General features: G+C 39.0%; 1 protein-coding gene across 1 annotated transcript in view; it reads right to left on the bottom strand.

The window, feature by feature from the left end:
- Positions 1 to 3,003: 3,003 nt before the first annotated feature.
- LOC133772929 (armadillo repeat-containing protein 3-like) overlaps positions 3,004 to 27,717 on the bottom strand; it is a 127,013-nt gene continuing 102,299 nt past the window's right edge. The window contains exons 15-20 of the mRNA XM_062210084.1: positions 25,350 to 25,450; positions 24,120 to 24,218; positions 23,710 to 23,805; positions 7,442 to 7,642; positions 4,205 to 4,367; positions 3,004 to 3,213 (exon numbers count right to left, since the gene is read on the bottom strand). Of these exons, the coding sequence (XP_062066068.1) occupies positions 3,004 to 3,213; positions 4,205 to 4,367; positions 7,442 to 7,642; positions 23,710 to 23,805; positions 24,120 to 24,218; positions 25,350 to 25,450 (870 nt within the window). The remainder of the gene's footprint in view (positions 3,214 to 4,204; positions 4,368 to 7,441; positions 7,643 to 23,709; positions 23,806 to 24,119; positions 24,219 to 25,349; positions 25,451 to 27,717) is intronic.

The raw sequence follows: 27,717 nt of genomic DNA on the forward strand, positions 1-27,717 counted from the left end.
TAGCTTTTAAGAGGGTAAAACCTCAGATCTTTCGTAATTCTCGACAGAAGTACAGAAGATAGGAAGATTTAATTTCCTTTGTGGATAGGTCAGATTTTTCCTCATCATTGTTGAAAAATAAGTCATTTACTATGGCATCCATTGGATTAACAACAAGCAGATTACTATTTCAGCCAAGAGAAACCAAGAAAAATAAAATTCAGGACTGGTGCCTTCCATGTCCTTACACTCAAAGTGCTCATCATGTAAAGCTAGGACTGTCGAACTGTGTCCAGTAAGCCAAATGTGTCCTGCCACTTGTTTGTTGTCTAGGGATCGACTGTGGCTGCTTTGGTGCTGCAGCAGCAGAATGTAGAAACTGCAACAGAGAATGTGTGGTCTACAACGTCTAAAATACTTACTGTCTGACTGTATGTAGGGATCTAAAGGAAGAGCCACACAGAGAACAAGGAATCCTCTCAAAACATTCTAAAGGCAAGCAGAAGGGAATGAACATAACTATAAGTGCATGAACACACTTGCATATGGCCCCTGCCCACACTTGTCATTTATTTTATCCTTACAGCAACTTTATGAGGCTTACAGGTTGGGATCTTAGCCTTTGGGTCCAAACTGTTGAAATTCAAAGCCTTGCCTCTTATTAGATGAATGATCTTGGGTAAGTCTCTTAACCTCACTGTGACCCATCTTCTCACTTGTTAACTGTGGGTCACATCACCTGGTTAATGGCAGAGTTAAAACTTCATGGAACAGCACCAGGAACATAGTAAAGCATGTGCTATTATTGTTTATCTCCATTTTTCATAACAATAAACCAAGGAATAGAGAGGTTAAAGTATTTTTTCAAGGTCACATAGTTAGAAAAATAGAGTGGTGAGACTTATTCTCAGCTCTGATTCCAAAGCCCATATAATCGTTGTTATAAAACCTCTAAATAATAAAGGTTTCTTGATTTTTTTTTTTTTTAATTTGAAAGTCAGAGAGTGGCCAGTATTGTGGTGCAGTGTGTTAAGCCACTGCTTGTGATGATGGCATCCCATATGAGCACCGGTTGGAGTCCCGGCTGCTCCACTTCCGATTCAGCTCCCTGCTAATGTGCTTGCAAAAGCATCGGCAGATATCTCAAGCACTTCGACCCCTGCCACTCAAGTGCCAGACTCTCATTTATGATGCTGTACAAAGATTGAAAGCTTGTGAGGAAGGAGTCTGCTCAGCTGTTCATTTCACCATGTAATTAATAACTCTCTTAAGGTTATAGCTATTGTCAAAGATAGCAATTTTAATGAAATATTTTTATCTCCATAAGTGAAACTTGAGGTTTGATTTTGATAGAAGAACAACTACAAATTGCTTGATATAAATTGTTCAGAAACCTCATACCCACAACTGTTGCCAAGGTTTCCAGAATTTTCCCCACAGTTAGATTCTAAATCAAATCTCTGTGGCTCCAGACATTGCCCCCTATTGTCTGGGTCTAGTTCTGGCCAAATTACTGCTGTGCCAGGCCATGGCATGTAATTCCTGAAGAAGATCCTTAGCATTTGCCCCTCCCAATGTGTCTACCAAACCATATTATCGTGGCTCTGCATGGAAGAGCTTCTTCCTAATCCCACTTTGATACTAGGCCATTGGCCTAGAAAAGATTCTTTTCAGAAATTGAGAAGATTTGATTTTTGAAAGTGTTATTATTACAGTACAATTTGCCATTTCTCTGAATCTCCCAAGACAAACCCCTCTCGTCTTTGCTGCCCTAAAGCAGCTGCCCCGTGCTTTAATCTAGCCTACCCTGGCATAAATCACAGAACGGAAACAATATTCCTCTGCGTTGGGTGCTGGCGAGTAGACTCAAATTTTCATTCATTTCTAATGAATGCATGACATTTCCAGGGATATATTTTGAAATCTAAGCTTATCACTGGTCTTACTGATCTTTCGTCCTTACACATATAGCTGAGTTTTATTTAGTTTTATCTTGTTACAGTTCTCTGTATTAAAACAGATAGGTTTGTATCCTATAATCTGTGCTCCAATTTAATGAAATTATGTGATAAATATAATTACCACACCATTTGAAATAAAGGACTTAATTCAGAATGAAAGAATTACGTTTCTAAAAATTATAGATTGGTTCAGACAAAATAAGGCTCACCTTAATTTCTAAATTAAATCTCATTTTAAAACACTCTCTAGGAAAATAATCCTGCAGGTGAACTTTAGGTTTAGTGACTGACTAGGAAATACACACTCCATGGGATTCATCACATTCCTTGCCTTGGCCTTACCACCTGAAATGTCTATTTACTCCCTCTTTTGCGCTCAATACTGAAACTACAATTTCTCAACAAATTTGCACTATTTTTATACTTCCAAGTTTTCCAAAATATCAGACATATTTAGTCAATACAGTAAAAATATCAAAATGTATAGCTTTCTAAGTTAGCACAGATAAGACAGACTCTTTATTGAAATACTGCTGGAAAGATTATTGTTCAGTAAAATAGAAACGGTATTCTTAATAAGTTTTAAAAAATGAACAAAAATTTTGAGTAGAATTTGTAATACAGTACCAAAATAGATGTACAAATACTGAAACTATCAAAATCTTAACGAAAGTGAGCTAGATGACTGAAGAAATTGAAAAAAGCAGTGAGTTTTGTTTTTAACCTAGAGCTCTTGAGCACATTGGGCATGAGGAGCCAGTCACAAGCTGCAGTGTTGTCTGGAGAACAGCCACTGAGTGCTCTGACACGTGGTCCCTAGGTGGCAGAGGTGATCTTAGCAAACGGGGGGCGGGGGGCTGGGCTAATTTTGACAGTAAGTTTTATGTGAGCAACAGTGAGAATAATATGTCTGAACCTTTGCTAGAAGCCAAAAATCAGAAGGACAACAAAGCTCAACCGAAGAGTCCTCCTTTCTACAGGAAATAAAATCAACTGGTGGACTTTCTAGGAAGTATATATAGTGCATTTCCTGTTTGGCCCCTCCTTGTGTTCTACTGATAGTTTAAAGAAATCTGTAGAGGTCGGCCTCTTTAGTTCCTAACTTCATCAGTGCGCCCGGATGGAACATGAGGTCGACAATGTATACTTCCGGCAGGGAGAAGCCCCCGGTCGCTGCCTTAGGAGACACATTCGCCAGCTTCACTTCATTCCAAGCTCGGCCATAATCCCCTCGAACTAGAGAGCAGCTGAGGCCAATTCGATCAGCGAGAGCCTGTGGGAAAAACAAAAGAACAACCAAGGGTGATGAGAGGAGGGGTAGAGAAAAATCTTTAGGCATAAACCCACCTTGGCTGCAGTACTTGAAGTATGCAACTCCTGGGAAGAAATGCTTAGAGAGGAGGTTTCAAAATGTGGAACACTGTCATAGGAGGAAATCCAATGTGGCGAGCTCCTTTGTGCCTCAAGATTGTCTAAGACTCCCAAATCTCTGTGCAGATCCTGCTGGGAAGTGACATTTTTCAGGTAAGCTACAGTGTACTGCATCAGCACCAGGTTGACAAAGGAGACTGAACAATGGCTGTTCCACAGGCTCTCTGTCAACTGGTCCACACTTGTATGCTGTGCTGTGATATGCTTAAAAGTTAAGTAGCTAGCAGTTAATACTATAGGGCAGAATTGTCTTGTTTTAATATTAGGTATAGATAGATTAATTTAATGTATTGATTACCTACTATGCTGAGGTGTCCCGGAATTTGGACTGAGAATGATAATTATCTATGGTAGAAGTAATGTGGTAGGTTTTGTTTCAAATAGGCATGAATTTAAATTCTAGCTCCATCTCTGGTCGACCTTGGATGAATTATTTCTCTAAGCATTAATTTTCTTGTCTGGAAAGTAAGGGGGATTACTGTCAATCTTTTGCTCCAGTCACCTTCTAGTTGGTCTTCCTGTCTCCATTTTTGCCCTGGCTCCTTTGTCCCTGCAAGAGAGCTGTTGCCATTGTCTTTCAGGATCTTTATCAGCAGGAAGCTGGAGTCACCAGCAAGAGCTGGGCAGTGACCTCAGAACTGGAATCCCAGTCACTAGTCCAAACCCCTGACCCTAAATTTATCTTTTAATTTCAGTTTTTCCATAAACTTTTTAAAGTATCCTTATATTTAAATGTAAGTATATCTAAACGACAGGACTTATATTATGTAGTTAAATGCTAAAAACAGGTTCATTTTTATCTAATGGCAAATGAGGCAAAATATCTCCAATACCTTGAAAAGCAAAGCCCGGTGGTAGAAGATTCCTTTTTTGATCTGTCCAATTGGCACAACATTGGATTTAAGTTGGAATTTTAGCTCACTTATGTGGAGTTCCCAACCAAAAGAAATCATTTTCTCTTTTGCGATCTTACCACCCATTTTTTCTGCCACATACCTGTGTCAATTGCATTGAGATCAAATCAATCAAGTTTAATATTTTATTTTCAATACATTGTATATTACACACATGTACAATTATATGTGTAAAAGACACATTCCCTCTGAATTTTTATTGTTGGCTTTACTTTAAAAATGTACTTACAGTAACAAGGTTGATAAGCTTATTGTATGCAAACATAAATTGAAATTCTAGTAACTTTGTTCGACTTGAAGAAGAAAATGAATGCTAATTTTCCCAGTATTTATAAGAAGATATATGTCAGCTAACACTAAATGTCAATGCAGTTTAAAATTTTTATCTTTATTTTGTTCTTTTTAAAAATTTTATTTATTTATTTGAAAGGCAGAGTGACAGAGAGAGAGAGAGAGAGATATCTTCCATCTGCTGGTTTACTCCCTAAATGGCTACAACAGCTGGGGCTGGGTCAGGCTGAAACAAGAGCTAAGAACTCCATTTGGGTCTCTCATATGGGTGACAGAGACCCAAGTGCTTGAACCACCATCTGCTGTCTTCCACGTGTATTAGCATGGAGCTGAATCAGAAGCGGAGTAGCCAGGACTTGAACTGGTGCTTCCATATGGAATGTAGGCATACAAAGAGGTGGCTTAATCTACTATGCCATAACACCTGTCCCTATCTTACTTTTGAAAAGTACTTTTAAATATTTTAATCTGAATTCCAAGGCATTGCACTAACATGGTTCTTCTTTCAAGGAATTTAAACTCAGAATGAGACAAATATAAAGGTTTTCCCATTTGAATTACAAGAACTTTCATATTTTATTATTTTAATGTTTCTTCTAAAATGTATTATTTGTTCCAATTTAGAAAAAGATTTGACATTCTGTAACACTGAAATGAAGTAGCACCTTGACAGTAGGGACTCCATTTTGGAGCACTTGAGACTCCACTCTGGGAAAGCACCCCCCCCCCCCCACCACTGTGAGACTCTGGTCTGAAACAATGATCTAAAACAGTAGAACAATAGCAGTCCACTACATCACACTTGGCAGAGCATAGAAACCCCCTAGCATAATTGTTCAAGCTTAAAAGTAGAAAGGTTGCACCTGGGTTAATGATAAAAATGTAATTTGTCTATGTCCTACATATAATTAAAACCAATACCTGGATTAATGTCAGGATTACAAGATTGTAACTGGTATTGTCAAGATTATAATTGATACTAGTTTCCCATAGGTTTTAGGTCAGCTTGACCCCGGTAACCATGTATTCCCCCCTGTTCCTAGCAACCATGAATTCCCCTCCTGATTTTGTGGTTTTTGCCTTTATAAACCCTGTTGCTTTAGGCTTCAGGGTCAAGAGTTCTTTAGGGCATGAGCCCACTCTCCACCGCCGGCAAATAAAGGACCATCAAATTTTATCAATGTGTGGAGCTCCTTTGTTCATACTCGCTCAGGTACAACATTTTGGAGGCCCCAGCGAGATATGGAGACCACCTCCAGGAAGACCTCGCTCCGATCCTTCCAGGTTGGTGCTCTGGCCATAGGGGAGGTGCCCCCTGATGATGTTCCAGGGCCCCGTGTCCCGATTCATCGACCTGGGAGGCTCGGCTTGATCTCTTCACTGACCAATTGGCCTCGGGTCCTCTGGTAAGTCGACTCCTGTTTTCTGGTGGCGCCTTCTGGGTATTGGCAGTCTGATGAGACACCAATACAGTCTCCGTTCCGTTTGAGCGCGACGGCATTAGGACGGGAGACTCTGGTCTGGTTAAAGGCCTGTCCTGGATGTACTGGCTTCTGTTCCTGTCTCGTGGCCACTTTCTGATGCACCGTCTGCATCCATAATCCTGGGAGGTAAACTCTTCTCCCTGTCCTGCCTGTTTGTCTCCTTTATTCCCTTGTCTCTGGAGTCTGTGTCCCTCCCCTGAGCATGGGCTCTGCTCAGTCTAAGGGACACCTTTTCAATGTAAATTTTCTCTCTTTTAAATCTAACAAGATTGCTGCCTTAAAAATTGCCTGTAACTTGCCAACATTTTGTGGCTTGGTTTTTACAGATCTGGTTGAAAAATAACAATGGGTGATCAGCCCTGATGTGGATTTTTCAATCTCTGGTTTATGTCATTAATTTCTAGCTAGAGTTTTATAAAAAGAGTAAAATTCCATGTAAATGTAATTTTAACCTTAATTCAGACAAAGGTATGATACAATATCAACAATTAAGTCACTGAGGTGTAACTGCTAAATATAAATTGGGTAAAGGTAAATGAAATAAATGTGTCTAGCAAAAATGTCTTCATTAAAGTTCATATATAAAAAATAATTCAAGACTACTTAAAAGTAACTAAGGTTAAAATTTAATGTTATCTTATTTTTAAAATGTTGCCTTAATTACAGATTTTTAAAGGATTATTTTAACATAAATCCTGAATTCAGCAAATAAGGCCACAAGTATAAAACTGTTCTTGGTAAAAAAAAAAAAAAAACAAAAGCTATTAATTATTCTTTTAATAGTTTTTATTTAATTGGTGACTGCCGTTTTCAAGCCTGTCACTTCACAAACAAATAAGCAAACCAAATTCTATGAAGAGTGCAACTTCCTGGACTTACACAGAATCCTGAGCCTGCCCATGAAACCATCTCTTAGGATGTTCATATCCTACTTTAGAATAATGTGAAACACAACCAAAACAGACATGTAACAGAAAGAGGCCTGTTATTTGTATCAAGAATAAGTTGTGAGTTCATAAAGCATTCACAGTATGATTCCATTAAATTCTGAGTACTCCGTTCACATAATAAATTATATAATTTTAAAACTTGATTCATTTATAACTTATTCAGGATCACATGGAAAGATGTTTAGCTGGAAAAAAATAACAGGCATTTTCCTGTAAGCAATTTCCAGCTCTCAGCTCTGATGCTTTGTGGAAATGTGGCCTAAAGTAGAAATTGAGAACTTTCTCAGTTCACGGTGTTTCAATTCATTGTCAGAGTCAGAGTGAAGGGGCTATAAATTTCAATTTTAATATGTTGTATTTGTCTGAAAATTGACTAAGAAAGCAGATCACTAAAATTTTTAGAACTCAGGAATTTAGACTCAGAAACTTACTTGGCAAGAACTTCGATCTGTTCCTTAATATTTGTTATGGGCAGTATTGATTTGGTCACCTCATATACATAGATACAGAAATCAGAGTCAGAGGGAGGGTACCATTCTTTATCAAGGGTCCCTTCTCCAGTCAATTTTGGTACTGCCAGAACCTCTTCCTCCTCTTTTGCTTTTTCCTCTTCTCTTCTTCCTCTGCCTTTCCTATAAGAGTAAACGACAGCAACCAATATGATATACTCTGTTAAACAAATCAGCAAACACTGTGTTTTGAGTTAATTTGAAAAGCATCACAGAAATAGGGCATCTTAGAACTCAACATCTTTAAACATCCTCTTTAAAATTTTCATTTACAGAGGCTATATTACATAGAAGAAACTAATTTTAAGAAAATACTATGTAATACATATATTATTAAATCATATATTGGGCTTCTGTATAGATATCTGCAAGGTATCAGGTACTCAGCAAGTATATATTGAATATTTATTGAACTGAAAAAATTTAGTTTGCCTCCTCAGAGAGTCTAAGCTAGTTTTATATCATATCTTGCTTTGGTTGAGATTTTTTTCCAAGATTTTATTTACTTATTTGATAAGCAGAGTTACAAACAGAGAGAGAGAGAGAGAGAAAGGTCTTCCATCTGCTGGTTCACTCCCCAAATGGCTGCAATGGCTGGTGCTGGGCTGATCTGAAGCCAGAAGCCAGGAGGTTCTTCTGGGTCTCCCATTTGGGTTCAGGGGTCCAAGCATTTGGGCCATCCTCCACTGCTTCCCCAGGCCATAAGCAGAGAGCTAGATTAGAAGAGGAGCAGACAGGACACGAACCGGTGCCCTTATGGGATGCCAGTGCCACAGGCAGAGGCTTAGCCTACTATGCCACAGCACTGGTCTCTAGCTGAGATATTTTGCAAGAATTCGTGTTACCATTTTTAAGAAAAAATATCCAAAACATGGAAATAAAGCAAAAAACAACATAAGAATGGCACTTATTTTCCAAGTCACCCAAGATTTATTTAAGGAAACACATTTAGTTCTATACTTAGTAAAAGGAGAATTTTCTTTCTTTTTTTTTTTTTTTTGACAGGCAGAGTGGACAGTGAGAGAGAGAGACAGAGAGAAAGGTCTTCCTTTTGCCGTTGGTTCACCCTCCAATGGCCGCCGCGGTAGCGCGCTGCGGCCGGCGCACCGCGCTGTTCCGATGGCAGGAGCCAGGTGCTTATCCTGGTCTCCCATGGGGTGCAGGGCCCAAGCACTTGGGCCATCCTCCACTGCACTCCCTGGCCACAGCAGAGAGCTGGACTGGAAGAGGGGCAACCGAGACAGGATCGGTGCCCCGACCGGGACTAGAACCCGGTGTGCCGGCGCCGCAAGGCGGAGGATTAGCCTAGTGAGCCGCGGCGCCGGCTGAGAATTTTCTTAGTAAATAGTAAAAACGCTATTTCCAATTAACGAAGACACTATTTCCTATTAATTTTATTAGGAAGTAGTAAAAACATTACTTCCTACTAGTGAGAGTTCTGGACATAGAGGATTACTAGTTAACATGCAAATTTTTATTTAATTGAAAAGCAGATAATTTCCATCTAATGAAAAAGATACTACCAAAGATTACAGTTGTCATGTAAGATTTCATCCATTTTTTATAACTCATCAATCTTTTTCTAGTATTCCTTAATTAAATTGGATATAAATACCTTGCACCTCAAATGTCTGTTGAACCAGTATCAACATCTTACTGGTTCTCTCATTAATTAATGAGCTGAACAAAAACATTGGCAAGGATACTCATTCTGGGAATATGGAATAAGAACACTGCAACTTGACATTCCCATTGAAGATAATCATAAAAGCTGGACAAGATGCATGCAACAACTACTTGAAGACCCTGAAAAGCAAGTAGCAGCAGGAAAATCAGAGAAGACTGAGAATTAGTGCTGAACTGATGGTGAGCTTATCTTATTATTTTCTTCCATTCCCCACGGTGAACTAAACCTAGCCAATATCTGGACATCAGCTTTAACATGAAGAAAACTCAGGGAGAAGCCCTCCTGAGAAATAGGAAAGACAGGGAGTGGAGAATTCTCTGCTTTGTTATTTCTTATTTTTCTCCATTCTGATGCACCTCAATTCCTAAGAATCCTGTGACAGTGGTGACACTAAGATACTATCAGAGCCTAAAATGGCTTTATTCTCACCCAGACCTCTTGATGTTTGGCTGCATATATGGGTGCTGTCATGGTAGGAGTGTAACAGAGCAGAGTAAATAAAATTTTCTGGTAAATGAGCTAAAGGGAAACACCAAGCATCCAGAAATGACAAGGGAGATCATGGACAGAAAGAAGTCATAATGCAACACCTTAAAATTGCTTCTCAATCCCTGGGTTTATCCTGATCTGTGCATGCATGGTTTGACTCTAAGCGACACATACAGACTTTGAGAACTGATTGAATTTGAGAACAAAGGGATAGACTACCACTCAAACTCCAACCTGGATACCAGTTAGAATATATGCAAGATTGATCAAAGTAGCACAGCAAAGGCTTTGAAAACTGGATTAACATTGGAATGACACCCCACAGGCATACTGATTGAAATTTACAGCCTGGGGCCTGGCACTGTGGGGTAGCAGATAAGGCCACCACCTGCAGTGCTGGCATCCTATATGGGCACCGGTTCTAATTCCAGCTGCTCCACTTCCAATCTAGCTCTCTGCTATAGCCTGGGAAAGCAGTAGAAGATGGCCCAAGTACTTGGGACCCTACACCCATGTGGGAGACCTGGAGGAAGCTCCCGGCTCCTGGCTTCAGATTGGCAAAGCTCTGGCCTTTGCGGCCAATTGGGGAATGAACCAGCGGATGGAGGGCCTCTCTCTGCCTCTTCTTTTCTATCTGTGTAACTCTGACTTTCAAATAAATAAATAAATCTTTTAAAAAAAGAAATTTACAGCCTGAATTCAACCATGAAAAAATACCTGCAATAACACACACACAAAAGGGGTAGTCTTAGGATGTGACTAAAGCCCTTAGGACTCATAACATAATATAACTGAAATTTTTTATCATGTGAAGAGCTAGGAAAATCTCAACTCATATGGGGAAAAAAACACCCAAAGACACCAACATCTGGATAACAGCTATTAATCTCACAAAATGCTCTAGGAAGAAAAGTCAAACACTCTTGAAATGAATAGAGAGTTAGAAAGTCTTAGAAAGGAATGGAGATGTAAAAATAAAATTTTAAAGTGGAAAATACAGCAATCAAAATAAAATCCAACTCCCTGGGGTCTAGTGGTGGGTGGAGCCACACAACCTGTGTTGCCGGCATCCCATGATGGGCACTGGGTTGTCCCCGGCTGCTCCACTTCTGGTCTGGCTCCCGGCTGATGGCCTGGGGAAAGCAGCAGAAGATGGCCCAAGTGCCTGGGCTCCTGGCATCCATGTGGGAAACCCAGAGGAGGCTCCTGGCTCCTGGCTTCAGCCTGGCCCAGTGCTGGCCATTGCAGCCTTCTGGAGAGTGAGCCAGCAGGTGGAGGATCTTTCTCTTTCTGTTTCTCCCTCTCTCTCTTTAACTCTTTCAAGTAAGTAAACAAATCTCTTTTAAAAACCCTCCCTGAATGGATTTAAAAGCAAAATAGAGATAGCAGAGCATTGAATCAGTGAATTTGAAGATAGAGAAGTAGAAATGATCCAATCTGAACAATGTAAAATTGACAGATTCTCAGGCACGTGGGGTATAACATAAAAGATCTAATATTAGTGTCATCAAAGTCAAGGAGAAAAGGTGAAATACAGGAAATAATCAGATAAATAACGGTTGTCATGGTTTCATCAATGTGTACAAATGTACATAGTCAACAGTTCCAGTGAATGCCAATAAGGTAATCCCAAGGAAATATACAACCAGACACCTCAAAATCAAACATCGTCAAACTGAAGACAGAGCAGAGGATATGCCTGTCTATGCAGGAAATCCTAAGGAATCTACCAAAATCTCCTGGGACTAATAAGTGAGTTCAGTAAGGTCTCAGGATATAAGATAAAAATCAATCATGTTTCTAAATAGTAACAATGAACATGTGGAAAGCAAAATTGAAACCAAAACATTTGGGAGTATTTACAATTGCTCCAAAGAAAATTAAACATTTAGGTATAAACTTTATAAAGCATATAGGAATTCCACATGTTTTAAATTCCTATATGGTCTGAGTGATGAAAATAAAACATTTTGTTGAAATAAATAGTAAAGACCTAAGTAAATGGAAAGACACACTGCTTTCATGGATTCGAAGATACGGCATATTGAAGACATCAGTCCTCTAATGTGATCTTTTAATACAATTCCTATAAAATCTCAGCAAAGTTTTCTCTTAGACAAAAAATTTTATTCTAAAATTTATATGAAAAGGCACAGTCTATGTAGAATAGCTAAATGAAAAACAGTAGGAAGACTAACTGTACTTGATATCAATGTTTACTACACAACTACTGTGAAAAAGAGTGCTTGACACTAATGGAGGCATAGAGACATATATTGATGTAACAGAATAGAGGAGCAGCAATAGACCCACATAAATATGCTCACGAAATTTTTGACAAAAGTGAAAAACGAACTCAATGGAAAGAAGATAGCCTTCTCAACAAATTATATTGGAACAATTAGAAATTAAAGGTCCATGTAGTGACAAAATCTGTCATTATCTTAACGACACATGAATCTACACGTTATAACACTGTATAGAGCTAAATATACACACACACACAGAAAAGTGGAACACCTGAATAAATCACTGGATTGAGCCCATATCAATATTATAAAATTTCATAATTGGTACACAGGATCTCTATTATTTTTTATAACCTCGTGAGAATCTATATTTTTAATTTCAGTTAAAATTTCACTGACTATTTTTGTGTGTCAACTGCTTCTGCATTCTATTCTTTCTATTAATCCGTCCATACCTTCACCAGTCTACACTTTTTTAGTCACTGCAGCTTGACAGTAAGTCTTAAAGTCAGGTAGAATGATTATTTCAAATTTTTTCTTCAAAGTTCTTTCCATAAAGTTTAAGTATCAGTCTGTATCTACAAAAAATCCTGCTGAAGTCTGATTGAACTAACCAGTAGATCAGCTATGGGATGAGACATTTTTACTATATTATACTTTTCAATATTTCAACTTGATATGTCTCTATACTTATTTAATAATTTAAAAAATTCTGCCATAAGTGCTTTATGGTTGTAATGTGTAAATCCCATACACATTTATTTCACTATAATTTTTATTTAATATTTTATTATTTAACACTATTAAAATATTTTAAACATTTGGTTTTAATTGTTTACTGCTAGTATATGGAAATATTTTTGATTTTTGTATGTTGATCTTATTTACTGACATGATATTAAACTCATCTGTTAGTTTTTGGCATTTTTTTCCTTAATGGATTCCTTGAGGATTATTTATGTAGAGAACTATGTTATCTGCAAACAGGGACAATTTTCTCAAACACTTTCCAACCGTTTAACTTTTTAACTTGCCTTGCCTAGGATTTACTATTGTAAATGTTGAATAGGGGTGGTGAGAACGAATAATATCCTTGTCCTGCTTATGACCTTTTCAGTCTGTCACTGTTAAATATGATGTAATCTGTAGATTTTTTTCTAGATGCCTGTTTTCACATCGAGTAAATTCTCTCCTACTCCTTTTTAAAAAATTATGAATAGATGTTGAATTCTGTCAAGTGCTTTTTCTGCCTCAATGTGATCATGTAGTTTCATCCTGCTGATATGGTGGACTACATGGATTGACTCTCAAATATGAACCAGCCTTGCATTCTTAGGATAAAACTATTGCTTAGGTGAATTATTCTTTTAATCTATTGGTGAATTTGATTTGCTATTTCATAAAGGATTTTTGCATCTATCTTCATGGTGAATATTAGCCTATAATTTTCTTGTACTCTCCTTTGTATTAATGTTAGAATAATGCTAGTCTCACAACATGAGTTGGGATCAATCCTTTTCCTATTTTTTTAAAAAAAAGATGATGTAGAATTGATGTTAACTCTTTCAATGTTTGTTAAAATTCACCAACACAACTCAATAAGGTGATTTCTCTTTTTGAAACTTATTTTAAATGAATTCAGTTTAATTACTGGTTACAGGACTATCCTAGTCTATTTCATCTTTGGTGAATTTTGATAGCTTGTAGTTTTTAATGAATTGGTCCATTGCATGTAAGTTGCTGAACTAAGGTGCTTGAGGTATTCCAGTATTTTCCTTTGATGCAGGGGTTTGTAGTTAAAATTCCTTCTTTCACTGCTGGTATCCATAATTTGTGTCTTTTTGCTTTATTAGTTGTCAGCTTTCCTAGGGATTTATCAGTGTTGCTGATCTTCTGAAGAACCAGCTACGGGGCAGCATTGTGGCATAATGTGTAAAGCCGCTGCCTGCGACTCCGGCATCCCATATCGGCGCTGATTAGAGTCCCAGCTGCTCCACTTCTGATCTAGCTCCCTGCTAAAACTCCTGGGAAAACAGGGGTGGATTGTGCAAGTGCCTCCCTGCATCCCTGTGGGTGACCCAGAAGAAGCTCCTAGCTCCTGGCTTTGGCCTGGCCTACCCCTGACTATTGTGGCCATTTGGAGGTGAAAGCAGATAGATTTTTCTCTCTCTCTAACTCTGCCTTTCAAATAAATAAATCTTTTTAAAAATTCCAGCTTTTAATTTTATTAATTTTCTCTACTGTTTTTGTGTATTCAATTTCATTGATTTCTGATCACTGTTATTCCCCTCCTTTTACTTGTGTTGGGTTTACTTTGCTGTTGATTTTCTCAGGTTCTTGAAATGAAAGTTTATTGATTTGAAAACCACTGTGGTTGCTACAATGAGCATCTCATGCAATAGATTTCCCTCTCAACACTGCTTTAGCTGTGCCTCACAAATTTGTATACATTATATTTTAATTTTCATTCAGTTTTACCTATCTTTCAATATTCTTTGAATATCCTTTTTGTCCTATACATTATTTAGAAGTAAATCATTCTATATCCACAGGTTTAGAGATTTTCTTCTGTATATCTGTTATTAATTTCTAGCTCAATTCTACTATGGGCAGAGAGCATATTCCTTTTTTTTCTTAATAAGAATTTACTCACAGGAATACATATAAGTAGAAAACATAACAGAAAAGCTAAATAATTAAATGAAGACAGTGCAAATCAAGTTTCACTCTGTAGCTTTTAACTTGTATCCAGGGAGTGTATGTATGTATATATATATATATATATATATATGTATATATATGTGTGTATATATATATATATATATATTTAGGGCACAGAGCATCCCCAATGTGTGCCAGTACAGTGTAGGAGCCCTGATTTCCATCCATTAACTTAAACATATCCTTAAAATCTTGCTTTGAACAACAAAAATGTTTAGAAGGCAATATGTTGAGTAGGAATAAAAATTTAAATATAGCAAATATAGCAATTATTTTTAAATTTCTACAGTTGTCTTTATGTGCCAACAAACATTTAAACTGCCCTTTACAGATTGTTTAACATGTAGTTTAAATTTTAGATTTTTTTTAATAAGATCACTAGTAGGATATAACCTTGCAGAGAACACATCACACCGACAGCACAGAGGAAAATATTTTGCATAGATAAATCAGCTTTTCATATTGTGCTAGTTACACAGAATAGAATATCAATCTGATTCCTAACAGATCCTCAAAAGTCATTTCAAGGTCAGGTGTATACAAAACACATATTTATTTATTTATTTGAAAGTCAGAGTTACACAGAGAGAGAGAAGGAGAGACAGAGAGAGGTCTTCTGACCACTGGTTCACTCCCCAGTTGGCTGCAATGGCCGGAGCTGCGCCGACCTGAAGCCAGGAGCCAGGAGCTTCCTCCAGGTCTCCCACATGGGTGCAGGGGCCCAAGTACTTAGGCCATCTTCTACTGCTTTCCTAGGCTATAGCAGAGAGCTGGATTGGAAGTAGTGCAACCGGGACTCGAACTGGCACCCATATGGGATGCCAGCACTGCAGGCAGAGGCTTTACCCACTGTGCCATAGCGCTGACCTCATATATATAAATAGGGAACCTACACCTACATGGGAGACTTCTGGCTCCTCGCTTCTGGCCTTGGCTTGGCCCAGCCTTGGCTGTGGTGGCCATTTGGGGAGTGAACTAGTAGATGCAAGACCTCTTTATCTGTCTTGCTCTCTCTCTCTCTAACTCTGCCTTTCAAATAAATAAGTCTTTTTAAAAAAGGAATTTTTTTTTAACTTTTACTTAATGAACATAATTTCCAAAGTACAGCTTATGGATTACAATGCCCCCCCCCCCCCATAACTTCCCTCCCACCCCCACTCTCTCTCCCCTTCCGTTCACATCAAGATTCATTTTCAATTCTCTTTATATACAGAAGATCAGTTTAGTATATATAAAGTAAAGATTTCAACTATTTGCACCCACACAGAAACACAAAGTGAAAAATACTGTTTGAATACTAGTTATAGAATTAAATTACAATGTACAGCACATTAAGGACGGAGATCCTACATGAGGAGTAAGTGCACTGTGACTCCTGTTGTTGACTTAACAAATTGACACTCTTGTTTATGGCATCAGTTATCACCCTAGGCTCTTGTCACGAGTTGCCAAGGCTATGGAAGCATTTTGAGTTCGCTGACTCTGATCATATTTGGACAAGGTCATAGTCAAAGTGGAAGTTCTCTCCTCCCTTCAGAGAAAGGTACCTCCTTCTTTGATGACCTGTTCTAAAAAAAGGAATTTTAAATACAGAGCTAAACTGAATTGTTAAGCCACAATACAAACTAGTATGACTATTAGAATGAAAACCAGCACCACTCTATGTGACACAAAGTATGCAACTTCCCCACAAATTTAAATTACTTTCAGTCACAAGGAGTTAGAATGCGTGCCTGAACCTTAAACCACACTTCAAAGTCTTGGCCCAGAAATTAAATCTAATGAAGTATAAATTGTATCCACTATGTTAATGTTTTAATGTAAAATTAAGATGTTATCTTTAATTTGATATGCCCGATCCCATTTATTACTCCACAAAGGTAAAACGAGTGACCCATTTGGCATTTCACAGGATGCTTCATTGTTTAAATTTGTTTTGTTTTATTACAAACTTTTTTCTCAGATATCCTAAATTGTAACTCTCAGAAACCAGCTTCTACCATGGGACGGCAAGCTGATACTCTATTTGCTTTGCTTATGTAGTTCTTCATTGGTATGCAAAATGAGGCCCCACCATGTGGGGAAATTTATATTAAAATCTTTAAATAAAGAAAAACTCTTTACTGTCTGCAACCCTAATTCTTGGGTTTATTTATTATGTGCTACAACATTTTATTTTTTTAAAAAAATATTTATTTTAGTTATTTGAAAGGCAAAGGGAAGGAGGCAGGGCAGGGGGAGAGAGAGCTTCATCTGCTTGTTCACTCCCCAAATGGATGCAATGGCCAGGGCTGGGCCAGGCCAAAGCCAGGAGCCTGGAACTCCATCCCAGTCTCTGATGTGGGTGAAGAGGCCCAAGGACATGGACTACCTTCTGCTGCTTTCCCAGGTGCATTAGCAGAGAGTTGGATCAGAAGTGGAGCAGCCTGGACTCAAACCAGTGCCCTGAGATTTGGGTGCTGGTGTAGCAAGCAGTGGCTTAACATGCTGTGCCATAACACTGGCCCTGCTATAGAGATTTTCCTCTTTCTTATCCCCATGCATCATTTGTTTGGTTCTTGTTTTGGTTAATTCCCCACAGTATTCAAGAATGTACTGGTTCGTAAGTAGGATGAAAAAAATATGTTTATTGGGTGTTCACATATGGCACAGAGTTGTAACTGGAGATATATTTTTACCCAGACTCCAAATGTTAACAATGTTTCCTAATATTGACTTAATACAGTGATAGCAGTATCTCCCTCCTACCCCTTTCAGTAGGTACATCTTGTTATTGTTACCAGCTGCCTTAGTACCTCTTGGCAGGAGTGGAGATGAGGATATGGAAGGTGGAGGAGTTTGTTTGCACTAGTCACTTAGTGGGTTCTAATCAACATGCTTGTCCGATGGCACTGAACTTGTCTAAGTATTGTTGGAGAAGCTGGTTGTTTTCTGCTGCTAGGTTGATGGGGGTCCTCTTACGTGGGGGGACATGGGATGCCCTGCTGCTGTATTGCTCCCCAGTCCTAGGCTCCCCAGCCTAGGATTCACCTTCTTCTTATCACCTTTGGAGTTCTTTGTTTGTCTCTTGCATTATTCCCAGGGTTAGTATTTGTATTTTGCAAGGAGGAGCAGAGAAATACTAATCTATGTCATCTTTAAAAAATTTTAAAAATTATTTCATTTATTGAAAGGGAATAAAGGGGAGGGGTGGGGTAAAGAGAAAGATCTTGCATTCACTGGTTCACTCTCCAAATGCCTGGGGCTGGACAGATCAAAGCCAGTAGTCTGAAGGTCAATCTGGGTCTCCCCAAAGGTGGCAGTACTTGAACCACCACATGCTGCTCCCCAAGGTATACAGTAGTGTGAAACTGGTATTGGAAGCAAAGCTGGAACTTGAACCGAGGCACAATGATATGGGGTGTGGGTTTCCTAGCAGCCTCTTAACTGTTGAGCCAAAGGAGTCTATGACATCTTGAGAGGAACTGACCATGATATCTAATGCCATACTTCCAAATCTTGAAGTCCCACAGTGCCAAAATTCCTAATGCTTAAAATTCCATACATTCACATCTCTTGAAGATTAAAATTCTGAATGTTGAAACTAGGAAAGCTGAAATCTTGAAAATTGCAATCCTCCTGGGGGCCAAAGGCTATATAAGAGGGGTAGAGATCAAGTTCTGAGAAGGCATTGGGCCACGCAATATGAGACGATGAACATTTCAGCTCAAAGATGCATTGAAGTAGGTGTTGTGGTGCTTAAGCTGCTGCTTGGGACCCCTGCATCTTGGCTAGCTCAAGTCCCAGTTCTCTGTGATTTCAATCCAACTTCCTGCTAATGCCCCTGGGAGGCAGCTGAGGATGGACCGGACCAAGCACTTGGGTTCCTGCCACCCTCTTGGGAGATTCCGATGGAGTTCCTGGCTCCTAGTTTCTGCCTGGCCTAGCCCCGGCTGTTGCAGGCATTTTGGGGGAGAACCAGTGAATGGAACATATTCCTGTGTGGCTCTCGCTCTCTGACACTCTGCCTTTCAAACAAATAAATATTTTTTTAAAAGTCTCATGTATCTGCCCTGGTGTTCCTGAAAGCTGATGAAATTCCAAGAGCTCTTAATGAATTAAAGCCATATTTGCCTGAAGAAGCCAGTGAAATTGCTGTTTCAAAAATAATTATATGCAAGGTAGCATAAGAAGATAATCATGATAGTCTATCAGCAGTATTGTTTCTGCTGAATTTGTGGTCTGTGTATGAGTGTGTGCGGAATATCTAAAACAACATGGCACAGAATTTGGAAAAGTTTAATAAGGAATGCTCATGTTTGTGTATATTGAATCACAGAAGAATTTCAAAGCAGAATTTCAAAGACAGCAGTGCCCGTGACAAATGAATATGAATGTGTTCTCCCAGGAAACCCATGGCTTCCTCCTCCCCCCAAATCAACTACTCATCATGATGCAAGACTTTGAATACTGTTAATGTTCATGAAAGTCACTCAGTTTTTGTGGACTGCCTCCATGTAATTACCCACATACTGTCTCTGTAGTACATTGTTTTCATGTCATATTTTTTGATTTTTGTCTGTTTCTTTTTTAAGCCCCTTTTCCCAGCATGTTAAATTGTCCATATTACTATTGTTATTTACAATTCATGATGCTGTACATTTCATCTTTGCCCCATTTCTAATACTGGAAGTATAAATTGTGTTAAAATGCTTAGAGAATTATAATCTGTTCCATGTATTTGTGTGTGTGTGTGTGTGACAAATTTGATTCCCCAAAAGTGCATTATCACAACATTGACTTTTTGGCAGTATGCATGTATATAACAAGACTAGCACTCTCTAAATAAATACAGAGATATCCTTTTTGTATATTGGCACTTGTGGAAGAAAATTTCTCATAAGCCTGGCTCTTGATTGCATATGTGGTCATGACTCACCTTGATTTTTGATGAATGTGGTAAAAAAGCTAAGGTTTCTTATCACAGTATTTCAGATGACCACAGTTATAAAGCTAGATACAATCTAGTTATGTGCACTTGCACTTTTTGTGTACTTTGCACACTTTTTGACTGTTCCTTAGGAATATGTATGACTGTTGTTACTATTCCTGAGTGTTGATGCTTGCAAAAGTACATATACTGGGGTCAGTGCTATGGTGCAGCGGGTTAAAACCCTGGCCTGAGGTGCCGGCATCCAATATGGGCACTGGTTCTAGTCCCAGTTGCTCCTCTTCTGATCCAGTTCTCTGCTAAGGCCTGGGATAGCAGTAGAAGGTGGCCCAAGTCCTTGGGCCCCAGCACCTACGTGGGAGACTTGGAAGAAGCTCCTGGCTCCTGGCTTCGGATCGGCACATCTCCTGCCATTTTGGCCATCAGGGGAGTGAGCCAGTGGATAGAAGACCTCTCTCTGTCTCTACCTCTTGTAACTCTGTCTTCAAATAAGTAAAATAAATCTTTAGAAGTATGTATACTATTATTGTTTATTGTGTAAAGTGGCCTATGAAACATTCTGTCATGTTTTCATGTTTTTCAAATAGGGCTCCTTTAAAAATATAAACAAATGATTTAAAAATAATTTTTTAAAAATTATTCTTTCCTGAATTATATTTTTGGGATTTTGATCTTTTGGGAGTTATACTTTAGAGATCTGAACTTTCAGGATTTCAACATTTGGGATTATGATGTTCCAGATTGTGATTTTTGGTATTATGGCTTCAAACTATCTTGACCTGCAAGAAATCACCAAGTGATTTTGAGGAAGAAACAAACACAATTCAAAGGAGAAAAGGTTGTTTTCGAGCAGATGTTGTTGGAATAATTTGATGTTCATATGCAAGTTGAACTTTCACCTAAGCCTCCCATGTAAAAATAAACTCAGAATTGATGCTAGATTCAAAAATCTAAAAGCACTCACATTTTGGAAGTGGAGAAAATACTGATGTGGGGTTAGTTTTTAGACATGAAACCAAAACCAAAATTCATCAAACTTTGATAAATTGGAATTTATCAAAATTAATCCTTTGGTCTGAGAAAAATACCACTAACAGAATGATTTCACAAAGTATAGATTTGGAGAAAATATTCGCAAGCAACATATCCAACAAAGGACTTCCAGCAAAGATACAAATGAGCTCTCAAGACTAAAAAGTAAGAAATGAACAAGGCAACTTAGAAAATGGACAAAAGGATTAAACAAGCACTTCATCAGAGGATGTAAGGATAGCAAATAAGCAACATCATCAGTTACTAGGAAAGTTAAAACTAAAATCATGATGTGGTACCACTATTTGCATATTAGAACAGCTAAGAATTATAATACTGAGTTAACGATACCGGTTGCCATCATAGTTATAGCTAGAACACTGAGTTAACGATACCGGTTGCCATCATAGTTATAGCTAGAACACTGAGTTAACGATACCGGTTGCCATCATAGTTATAGCTAGAACACTGAGTTAACGATACCGGTTGCCATCATAGTTATAGCTAGAACACTGAGTTAACGATACCGGTTGCCATCATAGTTATAGCTAGAACACTGAGTTAACGATACCGGTTGCCATCATAGTTATAGCTAGAACACTGAGTTAACGATACCGGTTGCCATCATAGTTATAGCTAGAACACTGAGTTAACGATACCGGTTGCCATCATAGTTATAGCTATAATACTGAGTTAACGACACTTGTTGCCATCATCATTACAGTTATAATACTGAGTTAACAATACTTGTTAACAAGGATGTGGAGCACTTACACTTATGTGTTGCTGGTGAGGATACACAATACTATCTCCACTCTAGAACAGTTTTGCAGTGTTTTATAAAGTTAAGCATACAATTATTACACGGTCCAGAAATTTTACTCCCAGGTGTTTAACCTAAACAAATTAAAACTTACATGCACAGAAAACTCTGCACATGGATGTTTAATATGACTATATTTATACTCACTAAAACCTTGCGACACGCAAGTGTCCCTCAACAGGTGAGTGGATGTGCTGTAGCATACAATGGAATTCTACTCAGAAATAAGAAGGAATAAATTCCTGTTTTACAAAGCAGTTTGGAAGAATCTTAAAGGCACTATGCTGAACGAAAAGATCCAGCCACAAGGGTCACTTACTGTATGATCCTATTCATGTGTTATTCTCAAAAAGACTAAACTATAGTAACAGGGAATAGATCAGATAATATCAAGAGTAATACAACTGTAACAATTACTACACAAATATCCACATCTTTAAAATTAATGGAACTGTTTACAAAAGTCAATTTTATGGTACAGTTAATATCAAAAATAAAATAAAATTTACCATGTTTTAATTTTATACTTACATGAGAGTTATTTGCTTTTACACAGACTATATTTTAACACAATGATGCAAAAGTTTGCTCTTTATTCGCTTCTTGTACTAACCTTGGGGACCCTGTGGTGTGATGTGTACCCCTTCTACACCTTAAACATTTTCATGTCAAAGGATGCAATAACCATTTCGCTAAACTACCTCTGGGCTAATATGTAGCTTCCTATCTGTCTTCTGTACTTCAGCAAGGTTTGTTTTATCAAACATCTCCACTAGCTCAGAACCAGCACTAGGAGAACAGAGAGTGATCTGAGGAACCGCGGGGAGGAAGTGGTAGGATTTCCTCCCTCCCCGTGAGAGCAGTTTGCAATAAAGTCACAGAAATTTAACAGGGACGACAACGCAGGGTCAGGAGAGTCACAGCATTCTCAACAGCCGGGCAGGACTCCGCCTGGCTCTTTTCATAAGTTTGCAGCTTTAAATGCTTTTCCTTAATACTTACTAACAGGTGAGTCTAATAAGTGATACTCTTCAAGATGCTTTTCCCTTTTGAAGTAAAGAGGTTTTTGGATTATTCAATGTCACACAGAAGCAGGTCAAGAGCCAGCTTACTGTAGCCAAAAATGGCCTTCCATAGTGAGTTGTCCAATGAATGAAATGAGACCTAAGTTCCCCAGAGTCCAGGTAGTTTGCTAGCCTTCACTGCGGGCTGAGAGGCTGCCCTGAAACCATAGCTACAACCACAGAGTTGTTCCCCTGCCCAAAACCTAGCTTTCCAACTCTTTAAGATGGGAAGTTTTCAGAACAGACGTGGGTGGGGGCTTTGAATGGGTGGAGTTGCTGCTTCTAGTTCTACCAGAAAGTTCTGATAGATGTTAGTTTTCCATTCCATTTTTTTCCAGCAGATTTTTTTTTCACTTAACTAGTTTATATAAACACTTCAGTTTATATTGCTTTGCCTGGATATCTTCCACACTCTTCCTTTGTATGTAATACCAACCATGGTCCACACCTTAGGAGATGTGACAGCACAGTCACTTTAGCAAGAAAATGTTGAGTATATGTGCTAAGTAGTTTCCGATACCACAGTGGCTCTTAAGGGCTTAAGTACACAAGAGCACAAGGGTAATGGCTTTTTGTGTAAATCCAAAAATGGTTTCACAGAAAAGTAAATATATTTTAAACTATGAAGCATGTAGAAGGAAGTGCATTCAAAATATGTCAAGCCTCAAAAGCTCATAAATACACTGTAATTGTTGCAGGCAAGAAGCTCTGTCCTGTTTCCTGCTTCTCCTTCTCGCTTCTACTCTGAAGGGTTCAAGACTCAGTAAATCAGAGGGGGAGGAGGGATGGGAGCACAGGACAGGAGGAGAGAAGATAGCACTGGATTGGGAAAGTTTAACCCCCTGCAAAAGGCACCAGATCTTGGGGAGGCAGGAAATACCCTCAAGCTGCTTTCTCTCCAGGGCTGGACTTTCAAAGGACTGACTGCAGCTTACTGTTTCTGTTGCTTTGTGAATTACAATGACTGTAGGAATGTATAGTTCCTGCAAGTGATCAAAGTGCCCTATGTTCTCAACCAGAGTCAGGAAAGAAATTCTGGGTAAATTTTAAAGAGATGATAAGAGGCAACAATAAGGTTACTTTTAATTCTGTCTCATGATTTTATAAGGAAAACCTCTACTTCCCCAAACTTGCTGGATAATTAAAAGTTGTTGTGATTATAATTAGGAGAAGAATACAATGACGCATTCCCTACCTCGGTCCTTTTTCTTTAGTGGCGCTTTTGCTAAGAACAGTATTTCGCCCAGAAGTTGGCTCTGATTTCTCTTCTGTGGGAGATCCAAATCCAGTGCTAAAACGAGAACTAATTTTTTTTGTCATTTGAAAAACAATACAAACAATTTTAATCATGTGGAAAATAACAATTGTTACATTGGCAAGGCACATTATAAAGCCCTTCCACTTCCATTGTATGATTTGATACTTGCTATCATTGTGAAACAGGGGACCCTGCATTATTCCATCTACAGCTAAGGAAACTAAATCTGCACATAGACACTAAGACACTCAAGGTCACTGTAAGTGCATGGTAGACGAAATGTGGAGCCAGAGTTCCTGGTTCCCTTTAAGAGTTACTTGAGTATAGATAAAATATTATTTTCTTACTTGGTCTTTTCTTTGCTTGCCCTTCTTAAGGAAGATGAAGAAGAAATACTTCGGCCATAACCAATGTCTGATTTATCTTCCAAAGATGGAGGTGGAGAACTAAAATTTTCCACGTTTAAAATTATGTAGAAATTAAAAGAATATATTTGTCAATATCCACTTTGTCCCACAAAACAGATTTTTTCCTGAAACCCATATTTAGAGCTGACTTTTAACAGTGACAATGTTTTTTATTGTTGTTGTTGTTGTTGTTTGACAGGCAGAGTGGACAGAGAGAGAGACAGAGAGAAAGGTCTTCCTTTGCCATTGGTTCACCCTCCAAAGGCTGCCGTGGCCGGCGCGCTGCGGCCAGCGCAGCGCACTGATCTGAAGCCAAGAGCCAGGTGTGAAAAAATAGAATTAAAAATGTCTTAATGTGTGGCGTTGGTGTTGTAGTGCAGCAGGTTAAGTTGCCATGTGGGACACTGAAATCCCACACAGGAGTACCTGGGATCAAATCCCACCTCTACTTTCCACCCAGTCTCCTGCTAATGTGCCTGGGAGGCAGGAGCTGATGGCTCAAGTATTTGGGTCCCTGCTATCCATATGGGAGATCCAGTTGGAGTTCTTGGCTCCTTGCTTTGGCCTGGCCCAGATTCAGCTGTTACAGGCATCTGGGGAGTAAACAGTAGATCTCTTTCTGTCTCTCTCTCTCTCTCTTTCTCTTTCCCTCTCTCTCTGTCATCCTGCCTTTCAAACAAATAAATAAATCATCAAAAACCATAATGCCCATTTTCCATGAACTTTTTAAGGCCCCCTCATAAATTGATATACATGATCATCTTAAAGAGGAATGTTGAAATTTTCATTTTTAGCTTGACCATTTACTTCTTACTTCAAAGGAAAATATTGGGCAGTAGTTATACTGCAGCACACAGCTCTGGCAACTTGGAAACATAATTCATTTAGTTTTGCTTCTATCTATACTTTCTTCAAATACTACAAGGGTAAGAGGCCCTGACCTCAGAAATCCATTGGAAACTGCCTGATAACATGGAGTCCAAGGAGGAGATTTGTGGTTGTGGCTGTTCCATGTCAGGTTCTGAGTTTATGGACCAATGCTTATTTTTGGTGGTAGTAGATACAGAAGACATGAAAGATAACATGCTGGGAATATTTACACATTCACATGCTGATGGATAAACCAAAACAATGTTCTCTTCCACATCCTCCCTTCTCCCAAAGACTCACATATCGGAAGATTTACTGTTAATTAAGAGAACAGCACGCCGATGATTTAGTTCTTGTAAGCAGAGCTCCTTCAGAGGCAAAAGTTTTGTGCCAGAATTTATCTATAAGAAATTTCAGAACCAAAAAGTAAAATCTGTGTGGATCATAATTTAAAAAATGAGTGCTTGGCTGTTTTATACATCTAATTTCACACACTCACACACATGATAGATACATCTAGAACGAGAAGTAGGAACTGAAAGCTTGTGAACATGCTGGCCTTGGACAGGACATAGCTCTTCAGTCTCCTGTGATCTTTACACATGGCTGTTTTACACTACTGTCACTATCTTGGTCCCTGAAAGTATTTGGGTTTGCAAATCCACCCATGGTAGAGGAGAATGTTCTGTTTATATAAAAGCAATACAATACTGAGACCTCACTAAAAGTGTTATGAGGATATCTAAAACCAGGCTAGACAAAGCTCTATACTAACCTGGCAGAAAGGTACACTAGATTCCCTTCTGAGAGCTCTTCTCAATCAGGTTAAGTTAGATCACTTCCTCCTTCAAAATACTTTTCATGATCTTTTTAAAGAAAGGCAAAAGTGATCCTCTGAAAATAGACAAATCCTGTCATTTTTCTGCCCAGGACACCACCATGGATTCCCACTTCATTCGGAGTAAAGGCCAAGTCCTTCCAATGATCTACGGCATTCCCAGGATCTGGCCTCCCTTGCCTACACAATTCCATCTCCGCTATTCTCCCACCAGGTCCATTCAGCTCTGGTGACACTGTCCTTCTCCCTGCTCCTTAAGCGAGTCAAGCATGCTTACCCCTCACGGCTTTTGAACTGGTTCATTCTTCTGCCTAGAAAGCTTTCCCCTCAGATATTCTAGTGGTTGAGTCCCTCACTTCCTGCAATTTTTTGCTCAGAAATTACCCTCTGAGTTAGGCCCATCTGATGACATTTTTTTTTAAAAGGCAGCCACCAACCCCAGTGCTCCAGGCACTAGAGAAGCTCCTCATCTACCTCTGCTCTCTTTTCTCCCCCACAGCTTTCATCATTTCTAGCATGGGGCTCAAGTTAATGATTTGTAACGTTTGTGTTGTGTTTTCTGCCTCCTCCCACTGGGACCAGAGGAGCAGAGCTCACTCTGTCTCTTTTGGTCACTGACACAAAGCTGACAATATCAGAAACTTAATGTTTATTGAACAAGTGAGTTAGGCATTCTGTTAGGATCATATCTGTGGTGACATTTTCTTGGTCAGTATTCTGCAGGTGTTTTCTACTCTTTCCCTAAGTTTTCTTAAAATAACTTTGTACTGATACTTCTGTGTGATACTTCTTTTAAAATTATTAATAACTGGATTACATGAGCATCTTCAGTACAATTTCTCGTGGGTTTGTGTGTGTCCTAGGGTGATATATGGTATAGTGGTGGCAGAGGCAGAGGCAGAGGCTGGCTGCAGAAGGAAGAGCCAGAGTAAAGCTTTGGCCTGTGGCTTTCCATTATTCAAAATTCCTCAAATTCTCTGCTGCCGTGATTGACCGCTCCCTGCAAATACAGCTCCACACGCCTCTTGGACCCCAGAAACACAGGCAATAAAAGCAGAAACAGACAAATGAGATTCCATCAAGCTAAGACGCTTCTACACAGCAAAGGAAACAGTTAATGAAGGAGACAGCCAAGAGAATGGTAGAAAATATTTGCAAACTATGAATCTGATAAAGAATTAATATCCAGAATATATAAGGAGCTCAAGAAATTCAGCAACCACAAAACAAACAATCCATTAAGAAATGAGCAAAGGACATGAAGAGACATTCTTCAAAGGATGAAATATAACTTTTCAACAGACATATGAAAAAAACACTCAGGAGGACTAGCCATCATGAAAATGCAAATAAAACCACAATGAACTTCCAAGATGGTGGGCTAGAGAATGACATACTGTACTAGGCTAGGGACAAATAAAAAAAAAGTGTAGGAAGTGCACTCTCAGGGGAGAAATGGAGAGAAAACTGCACCGAAAATCCTACAAGAGGGAGAGGAGCATCGTGGACATGTGAGAAGGTGCAGATGTGCAACAAGAACAGGAATATAACACACAACTGCAGTAGAGAGCCAGAGTGGGCGAAAGCTTGTAGACGGAGCAGCAACACATGGTGGTACAGCCAGAGGGAAAATGTGGCATGAGTCCAGACTGGAGCCCTTGGGGCTAGCAGTTGCTAGCAGTTGCCTGCAGAACCAGTGGAAGTAAAGGGGACACATTTATCACACTCCAGCTCCTCACAACAGCACCTGCTGTCTGGCTGAGAAAGGGTAGGCACCATTTTTGGTTTAGGTGGGAGCTGCAGAAAAATTTGTGCGTGCACACAATAACT

Source organism: Lepus europaeus, chromosome 13 (assembly GCF_033115175.1).
Source record: "Lepus europaeus isolate LE1 chromosome 13, mLepTim1.pri, whole genome shotgun sequence".
Classification (NCBI taxonomy): Eukaryota; Metazoa; Chordata; class Mammalia; order Lagomorpha; family Leporidae; genus Lepus; species Lepus europaeus.